At 40.1% G+C, this 10,768-nt stretch overlaps 1 protein-coding gene across 1 annotated transcript; it reads right to left on the minus strand.

Moving 5' to 3' along the window:
- Positions 2,780-4,662, minus strand: LOC109827191 (crocetin glucosyltransferase, chloroplastic-like). The gene is given in 3 exon segments (XM_020394164.1): positions 2,780-3,490; positions 3,493-4,119; positions 4,122-4,662. Coding segments are annotated over 3 exon segments (1,275 nt in total). The 5' UTR covers positions 4,186-4,662; the 3' UTR covers positions 2,780-2,906.

Genomic DNA, 10,768 nt, shown 5'->3' on the forward strand with positions numbered 1-10,768 from the left:
CGCCAGCGCGGGTCAGCCAGCGCTGACCCGTGCCCCCTGTGGGTCAGCAGCACGTGTCGCGCAGTTTCGACCCTCAAACGCTTTTTCGATGGTTCTTTTGCTGTTTTCTCAGGATTTGTTCATTTCAGAGCTTCCCAACTGATTGGATATCATCCATAAACGTGGTTAGGCGGTTATTAACTGAAGATAGGGTCAAATCATTCATTCTTATCTAAATACCCCCATCCGGTGCCCTATAAATACAAACCTAGGGTCTCTATTCTACGGAGGTGAATTATTATCAAGTGGGCGAGGTGCTGCTGGATTGAGGAGTCAAATGAGCATAAATTTAGAGTGAAGGCAAGTCAGATCCTAACGAACTTCAACATAAAGAGGAAGGCTTTCGAAGAATCTGAACTCGTATTCCCCCCGTCCGTTCCTTAAGATTAGGCTTGGTCTTAATCTCGAAAAGAGCTACTGATTTCGCTTGATCGATCTCAGTGCTTCAAGTGAATATTTCCCTGGTAAAGTAGGAGCTCTGTCAATTTTTCGACAACCGGATCTGATCCGTGGTCGTCCATGGATATTAACATCCCCGACACAGGCGAAGACCCCACGCAAGCAAGAGTTAATAAACAATTCTTGTGTTTATTTTCTAGAAAGTTTTATTCTTTATTTTTTTCTTTGAATTCATTGTAAACGATCAAAGTTGTAATGAACTCGATAATGAAACCACTTTTGATGAAAACAAAGATGTCTTGTAGTCTTGTGAAAAGTATGTGCTCTGTGCTTAGCTTATACAAACCATCTTAATATTAAGTAATTGGTTATATTTTTATGAACATATCAACAATATATTATTCTATTTTTTTCAAACGTAATACAACATTTAATGACTAAGATAAACAAATTAGAGATCGATGATTTTATTTGATAAACAAATATGTTACATGAAGTTTGATATAATTTAAAAAAATAAATATTATGTATACAAGTATATAAAAGTATATTGATTCCAGTTTTACACACAAATCTATTTCATAATTTTTTTTAAAATATTTAAATAAAATTTATGGGAAATGTATTGATCCATATTTATAGATTTTAGCTCAAAATGAATATGACTTATATTATAGTAAGAAAATAAATAGAAATAATAAATAATTTTAATATTTAACCACGTGCCATTGCATGTGCACAAGAACTAGTTTTTTTTAAAATGTTAAACAGAAAAATATTAGTTACTTTCCATTTTCCCCTTGGCTAAAATTATTTAGGAGGTGCAATCCTAAACAGAGAAAAGATATAGAAGGAGAAAGGAAAAGAAATGAAAAGATTCGATTTTGATTCTATCTGGTGTAAAGATTTTTTTTTTAAATGTTACAGATATTAAAATTGGGGTTTTACCCTTTTTTCCTTAGATTTTTCAAGTTGATTAATAGAAAATTTATTTTTCTACCAAAGTTTTTTTTTTTGGCTGGATAGTTATTTTCTAATATATAGACATATATAGAAATTGGGGAAAAAAGGCTGCAAACGAATCAAATAAAATTTATTGACGTATCAATGATTTTTCAAACAATATTATTCTTAAAATACATCTACCTACAGCACGCAATCAATCAAATTTGTTGAAATTTTAATATGGATGAAATCAGTATATCATTCAGAAGGTAGTAGTCTGATCTTAAAATTTGATTTTGATTAAACTATGGAATTTACGAAGATTTTGATTGGATTATGGTATTTACGAAAGATGAGGAATACTTAGTATTATACTTAATTTTGCTTCTAATTTAGGCTATAAATTTTATCCAAAAAAAAAAGAGCTGGCACACAATCCGTCACAAGTTTACGTCAAATCAATTTAATGAGTTGTTTCTCAAAATTTAGTAGCATATGTGCAGCACCTTCCAAATTTAGTGTCTATATATGAGGGTCTCTTCGTTATTCTATTTAACATGTTCTGCAGAGGGAAATTATTCACGAAACGTATAATGAACAATAGCAATATGTTGCATTTCTATAATTTTTTTTAGCAAATAGGGATGTTGCTAAGCTAGTCACGTTGGTTCTTGTGATAGGTTCTAATCTGATATCTGCAGTAATTAAGCACGAGAGGATTCCCTTCAGATGAAAGGCCTGTCGTCAAAACAACAGTGGTTAAGCTGTTGTGCCTTCTTCAGATTTTATTTTGAATACTGTAGTATGTATGTATGTGTGTTATTCTTTTGATGTTTCGCTACTCTATTCCTTGGCAATTTATAAAATTTCAATCAAACAATTATGCTCTTAATAGTATTACTAATAGTATTACACTGTCTCCTGCAGAGGAAAGATGGTGACATTGTTGACTGTATTGTTATATACAGACAACCAGCAGTCGAAAATCCTTTACTAAAAAAATCACGAAATTCAGGTGCTTTTTTTTATGCTTTTCTATATAATTATCCATTTGCTCTTCCAGTGCGGCATTTCTATATAAAATGATTTTCTATTCAATTTTTTTTGTTCCCCAGGTGAAGCCAGCTCAGTATTCAAAAATTGTAATGTCTGCAAATTCTCCCATCCATAAAAAGCGAGGGAAAGAAGTGAAAATTGCAATGTCGAACCAAATCACAAACTTTTCTGTAGGAAGCGTTGGGAATCCTCATAAAGATGTGAGTGGATTCTATTATATTACTGTAACTTTTAAGGTTAAGTGCCAGTACTATCACCCAATTGCTCCTACACACCGTTCAATTCTGTTGTACGAAGCCTTTTATTCAAGAATCATAATCAGACAAAGACATACTACGTGCACGCATAAACATCATGATCTTTATTGGGAAAATAATACACTAGTAAACAAACATGGTAATGACTCAGCCACAGATGAAAGCTAGCTCAGCTACAATATAAAAGCATTACCACAGAGTATGAGCAAGCTAGTAACCGTTTCGATCAGATGTAGCAATCTCATCAGCAAAAGCGCTTAGATTTCGATGAGACGATCCTCCTTCACCGACAGCTTCTAAAGCTCTCTCCTTCCACAGCTCTGATTTCTTCCTAATCCCCATCCCTCTTTCGTTCTGATCTCCCATGACCAAATCCAAGCACCTCCTCAACTCCTCCCCATCCAAAACACCGTCTTCGTTGACCTCACCTCGGACTCCGGTCCCCCACGCTCTCTCCACAAGCATCGCATTCGTCCCCTGGTCCGTCCACTGTGGCACTCCCACTGTCGGCACCCCGAATGCCAGGCTCTCCAACGTCGAATTCCATCCGCAGTGCGTCACGAAACACCCGACTGAAGGATGAGTCAGCACTCGCACTTGCGAGCACCACTCCACCACCATCGCATTCTCCCCCAGCTTGTCCAACTCGACCTCTTCGAGCCTACAATCCTTCCTCACCACCCACAGGTACGGCCTTCCGCTCTCCTTCAACCCTCTCAAAATCTCCTCCATTTGCTGCTTCCTTAGGACGGCTAAGCTCCCGAAGGAGACGTACACAACTGATTTCCTCGGTCAATCAAGTCTATATTGTCGATAGCGGAAAGAGCATCGGGCTCCAACTCGTCAAATGTGTTCACCAGAACCTTCGGCTTCTCCTTGCTCTTCTTGAATTCGCTATCCAATGTCAAGAACGCTTCCTTCACTGTGGTAAAGAGCGCAGAATAGAGATCACCGGAAGTGCTCGGCATAGTCAAGAACGACGGGATGTCGCGGATGCGCATTGGTGGCAGTCCCGGCAATTCCACCGTAAACAAGGGGTCTCTACAGTTGGCAGCTATGAGCTCCCGGTATCCATGGAAACAGTGGTAGTAGATTCCAAAAACAGTGGCCGGCTGGATCCAATAATGGGCCGACGGTATTCCGTGCTCGCGGGCCACGTCTGCGGCCAACGACAGCAAGAAGGTGTAGATCACACAGTCGACGCGTCGCCCACGGGAATCAAGCCTATGGATAATGGACGAGAGGCTCTTTGAGCCAACGTCCTTGAATCGGGAAAAATAATGGTTGTGATCTTCGACTCCATACTTGAAGCCGTCGTCATATCCATCGGAGAAGGGGAAATAGGTCACGGGGCCACCGTCATCTACTTCCTGGTCCCCGGATGTGAGATCGGGGAACATTTTCCGGTGGGCGGAGACGGCCGGGGGTTTATGTGGCCTTGGGCCGGGTAGGTGACTATGAGGAAGTGTTTTCTATGGCTTCCCTCCATTTTTTTCTTTCCTTTTGGTTTCCTCTCTTATTGTGAGTGAGTTGTGATGATTAGTGGGGAAATTTGATTTATATATAGGCGGAGGAGGGAGATTAATGTGACGTCGGTGATGATGTGGAGAACGTAGTCGGAGGACAAATTGGATTTTGTGGTCTCATGAATTCAAAAGCTGCAGGTTCCTTGATGCTCAAACTTTCGAGCGACCATTGAATATTCGGTGAAATAAACTAGCGTGACGACTGCGATGATGGCAATCATTGAGAATGCGTAATGATATCAACTTTCTGTTTCGCATGAAGAAAGCGTCCATGATAGTGACGCTATAAATACAGGGGCGGAGGGATTTGGAGGCCGAGGCGGTATTCGCCTCACCTTGGCAAAATAAATAAATAAATAAAAATAATAAAGGAATAGCAATGAATTGCAATTGCTAAAATGACAGGGGTTAAAATGTAAAGCAGCAGCTAAAAGTTATGTTTGGCATGCGGTCACGTGGCTTTGACATATTTGTTAAATGAATTACTTTGCCTTATAAACTATTATAAAAATTAAGCTAGTCAAGCTCATTTTTCGGTGGCTTATAACTAAGTTACAAGGTGTGACCAAGTAAAAGATTGACACACCCCTCAAGATTTCACAAAATTTCCAGCCAAGATTCTCTTTAGCACTCCATTAAATACTTTATGGTCATTTTGACAACATTGGTGGCTTATAAGTCACCCATTTGCCAAACATTCTATATTAAAAATAGATTATAATCCACCAAATTTATCAGACACTTTTAACTTATGTGTCCACACCTATTTTATAACACATAAAATTCTTATTTTCTTTACAAAGGATTAAACAATAGTGACATAAAATAAAAAAGTATAGCAAATCACAACACATATTTGTATCATTAGAGATATAATTAAATATAATTGAAAAAGGATAATGGTCTAATACGAATTATGAGAGGATCCATTAATATGCTTAAATAATAAATCTTAGATTTTAATTATGATTATGATTAAACATTTATGATAGTGTATAAGCTAAAAATTTTATAGTTAAGTGTACTTTGGTGATAGTAATCCTAGGATGGATGACCTTTTGGGAAGTAATAGTATTGAATGATGATACTCTTTATATTTTTATGATCTAGACACAACTATGTGTCAGCACTCTTGACACATATATGTGTCACGAGTTTTTTTATACATGTATGTGTCACCACTCTCGACATATATATGTGTCATTAGTTTTTTTAACATATTATAACATGTATAGAAAGACGCTCTTGTAGGTGTCTAAAATTGCCTATGAGTTCCCGCACGCAGCTCGAAACGAAGAGTGGACGTCGCCATTTGAGGCAGATAAGGATTATCTAATTGGCCGCCGCCCTCGTCGGTTAGCTCGCGCAAGCCAGTCGACTAGCGCACGTCAGTCAGCTCGCGCACATCAGTAAGCCACAAGTGACCAGACGCGCTTATCAGGTAGCTTCAAGTGACCGGATGTGCTCGCCAGTCAATTTGCGCGTGTCGGTCAACCCCAAGTGGCCGACGCGTTCGTCAGCCAATCCCTCAGTAAAACATACAAGTCAACAAGACAACCAAATACGCAGAACAGTGGAAAATACGAGCCCGAGAAAGTTGGGAAACACCAAAAAGCAAAGAGAGAGAGAGAGACTCGTAACCCATGGAGGCACGGGTCGCCACTGGGTGACCCACGCGCACGCGGGTCACCCATTGGTGACCCGTGGCCACGCGGGTCGGTGACCCGTGCTCACGCAGGTCACCAAGGAGTGACTCGCACCCACGCGGGTCACCAGTGTCTGTCGCGCAGTTCCGAGCCCCAAACGCGTTTTTGACGGTTATTTAAGTGGTTTTCGTAGGATTTATTTGTTCCAGGGGCTCCTAACTGATTTGATATCATCTCTACACGTGGATATGCTGTCATTAACTAAAGATAAGGCCAAATCTCCCATTCTCATCCAAATACCCGCATCCGAGGCCCTATAAATAGAAGCCTAAAGCCTATTCTATAGATCTGGTAATCAAGAGGACGAGGTGCTGTCAAATTGGAGAGTGGAGCACAAATTTCAGAGAATTAGCAGATCATAGCGAAGTTCCTCAATAAAAAAAAGAGTTCGAGAGATCTGAGATTTGTTTTCCCCTATTCCTCCGGATTTAAGCTTGGTCTTAATCTCGAGAAGAGCCGTAATCTCGCTTGGTCGAGATTACCGCTGCAGTGATTACTTCCTTCGTGAAGTAAGAGCATTGATTATCAATCTTATGCTAACCAGATCTGATCAGTAGGAGGTTCACGGATAAACCCCGACACCGGCAACGATCCCGCACAAGCAATAGGCGATAAACATATATTGTGTGTAGTTTGAAAGAAAGTTGTAATTGTTGATTAAAAATCTTATAAAAAGGCTATTTTCTTGGGTTTATTGTAAACGTTTAAAGTTGTAATGAACTTATCAATGAAATCGACTTTCCACCCAAACACGCTGGCAACCATAGTGGGAGCCAACAGTCTTTCTGCAAAGGCTGATGTGTCGCAACCTCGGATCCTCATCCCAGTTGAAGAAGAGGTCTAATATGAGTTCGACCAGCAGAAGTATGAGGAATACTTGTCCTCCTCCTCCAGATCCGCCTCTCCTCGCAGGTGAAGGAAGGCCTCCTCCAAGAAAGTTCGCTAGACTTTGGGTTCAAAGATCCAAGAAGAAGATCTCCTCACCGCTGCTGCACTTGAGCCTCGCACCCCCCCCCCAGCCTCTAACGAGGCTGTAGCTACAAATCTGGACCCTTCCTCCATCAAGGAGTCAATTGCTGAAGGCGCGCCAACTCTATCAAAGAGGGTACGCCAAAGGCAATGCCAACGACTTGCACACCAACTTGCTAAGGCTTTAGAGCCAGTTGATGGGATTCTCTACGAAGTGGATCTGAAGTCCACTAGGCACCAACCGCCACAACAGCGGGCGAACAATCCCTCCTCCGAACCAACGAAGAATGAATGGATTCGCGTTAAAAGGACCCGCTCGACTCTTCAGGAGCGAATTCAGAAATGCCACGCATTGCTTGTGCATGTAAGAATCCTTGTACAAGAAGCCAAAAAATTGCAGAAGGAAGAAGTGAAAAAGAATTCACTAAGACTGCACAAAGTATGGAGGCCAAAGTCCAAGATGACAGCTGAAAAAAATCAAAAAATACGGGACACACCCAGGAGACCCTTTGACCGCGTGTCACTCAACTCTGACCTGCCCAGCCGCGGGTCACTCAAGTTCCCCCCCCCCAGCCGCGGGTCACCAAGGTATGATCCGCGCCAGGGTCAAGACAAGAAATATTCTGCACCTATTTTTCTGATTCCATCGAGTTCCACCTCTACTTTAATTGATTCCGCACCTCCGATGGAGTCCCGCTACAATGTGGATTTGTCTCGATTTAAGATAAAGATCACAGATCGCCTTAGTCCTTCACACGATGATCAAGGTAAAGCTCCAGTCAAAGAGAGCGTACTCGTTTGACGATGACGTTATACCTGGGGAGTCGTGCCAACACACGATGGGTTGCTCTGATCATTAGATCGATGAGTTATACTATCGGGCTGGGGGTAAGAACAAGTCCCGAAAAAAGAGTATCTGAGAAACGGACTCTCATTGCCCGTGTGCTAAGATTATTAAGGCGGTACTGTCAAAATGTTTCTGCCCCAAGACTCCCCCGGAGACAGTTTCAGTGTTTGAAAGGATCTCCACTGGAACATCCAACTCCAAGCCAAGGCGTTTCCGTAGGAAGAAATTAGCCGCTCAGGACGATGAATTTCCAGAAGTGTGCGTCAACATGACCGGTAAGGGGAGGTCAATGCGACACTTTAGTCCAAACCAGTTTTTGGCAATATCCTAGCGTATGACCCGATTGCGATCGGGAACTGTAAAACCCCGTAAAATACAATGAATGAGTTTTCATTTTGAAATATATGCTTATATCATAGATGAATGTGATAGCAAGTGTTTGGGGGATCAAACAAGTTTATTTATGTGAGAGAGAACAAGTGTAAGGCCAGCACACAAACAAACATGCACAAACATGATTTTTCTTGTCCGGTCGACCGTAGAGGTCGACCGCGCATCGGCCAGACAGTTTTTCCCAGTTCGGGTTGTATTGGGTTTTGGGTTGGTTTTTTGGGTTTATATATATATTATTATATCCGGGAGACCCTCTTCTTCATCAACCCAAATCCTAGAAGCCTCCTCCTCCCCCCTCTTACAAACCCTAACCCCTTCTCCTTGGCATTTTCGATGGATTTTGGGGAGTTTGAGCGAGATCCGGCTGTTTGCAGCGAAGGAGGACTTGGTACAGTGTTGTTTAGAGTTGTTCATCACCCTCTCAGGCGAGTATCATCTCGCCCAATCCTGTACCTATGTGTTTAAACATTTTTAATAATGCTTTTATGAGTTTTGTGAGCCTAACATGCTAGTTTATGTATAAAAATATATCTTTATATTGTATATTGCAAAAAGGACGAGTTTTTAGTTAATAAAGATCACCCACGAATTTCTTAATATTGATCTAGATCTGAAATTTTATTCGAACAAGAGTTTTGAAAGAAAAATAATTGCTTTCGAAGGTTTCAATATGAATATGTATGTTTAAACATGTTTCGCTTTGTTTATAGTGATTAGACTGTTTCTCGCATGTTTCTAGATATGATAAATCATGTATATAAGGATGATTGTATTTATAAACGTCACACACAAATTTTTAAATCAAACCCCTATAGAACAGAAACCTGAAAAAAGGTTTCTACTTCTACGCGGTCGACCGTGGTGATGCGGCGGTCGACCATGTAACGTGCATAGAAATAGTAAGTTTCCTGCTTCAGTCGCAGTCGACCAGTGGGGATTTTTCTGTGTTGTCATGTTGTGCATAAGTTTGTGTGGCTGATGAGATATCTAGGTTATATGGGTTTGTTATACACTGAGATTTGTGTACATGAGTTGACTACGGACATGAGTCTTAGATTTATTCACCGGAACATGAGGGTGAACAATATATTGTTGTTTCTGATACTATTTGCATGTTACAGTCCTCGTGTTGGACTATAAACTATCAAAGTCCTCGTGTTGGACTATAATCTATTGAAGTCCTTGTGTTGGACTATAAACTATCAAAGTTATCATGTTGGACTATAATCTATTGAAGTCCTAGTGTTGGACTATAAGCTATCAAAGTCCTTGTGTTGGACTATAATCCACTACAGTCCTCGTGTTGGACTTTAAGCTATTGCAGATCATGTATTAGACATTTACTTATTGCAGACCATGAGTTGGGCATGTATTTAACATATGATAGGTCATTGACATTATGGATGGAGATGGAGTTATTGTTCCATGTTATAGCTTTTGGATTTGGTATTTAGCTATTTACAATTTGAGCTACGGGAGACGTACGTATGCTCGTGTTGTAAATGTCCTTGTGTTGGACTATAATCCACTACAGTCCTCGTGTTGGACTTTAAGCTATTGCAGATCATGTATTAGACATTTACTTATTGCAGACCATGAGTTGGGCATGTATTTAACATATGATAGGTCATTGACATTATGGATGGAGATGGAGTTATTGTTCCATGTTATAGCTTTTGGATTTGGTATTTAGCTATTTACAATTTGAGCTACGGGAGATGTACGTATGCTCGTGTTGTAAATTTCTAAATATCAAACCTCCATTTTATTTCTCAGTCGATGGTTGACTAAATATCAAACCTCCATTTTATTTCTCAGTCGATGGTTGACTATCTATTATATATATACAGCTATTTTTCTTATCCTTCTAGCCCTTCCCCCTGGGGTTGGTTGAGATGTTACTCGCTAGCGCTTGACGCTTTTTGTTTCCCAACTTTCAGGTAACGAGCCAGGTGCACGCAAAGCCGTAGCTTGATGGAGTTGCTCTAGTTGTTATTTATAGTTATTGTTAGTAGTTTATGTCAGAACTCCACAGTAGGTGTGTTTATGAACATTTGAGATATTATTTCTAGTCTTGTAAAAGGTGATGTGCCTTAATGTCATTTCATTTGATTTCCTATTTCGAGACATTTGTATTCAGCTTAGATATTTTCTTCTCAGAGACTTATTTATTTAATTTAGTGGTGCTAATTTTCTTCAGAGTATCTGTTTCTTTAGTATTTCTTCTATATATTTTCTTTTGCCTATTTTGTACCTACACCTGTTGTTGATTTTACTAGATAGATAGTAATTATGATAGTAAAACATGATATTATACAGTGTAGTGTATGACAGGTTTGACATTCTTAGTTTCACCTTGGACTGTAGCCTTGTTGAAACCAGAGGCGTTACAGGAACCATTAGACAAAGGGATTACCAGGGACTACCTTCAGATGACGAAACGTCAGACGCTTGTTTTGTGATGGCTTTCGATGATACGGCATCCAGCGTGGGACAATCCTATGAGTCATTTATGATCAACATAGAGCAAATGACTAAGATTCTTAAGGACGCTCTAATCAAGCAGAAAGAGAATTTTAAATTTGAAATAGAAATGGCTATGTAGGAGATGAGGGAAATGCATAGCCAACA

Source organism: Asparagus officinalis, chromosome 1 (genome assembly GCF_001876935.1).
Source record: "Asparagus officinalis chromosome 1, Aspof.V1, whole genome shotgun sequence".
Lineage (NCBI taxonomy): Eukaryota > Viridiplantae > Streptophyta > Magnoliopsida > Asparagales > Asparagaceae > Asparagus > Asparagus officinalis.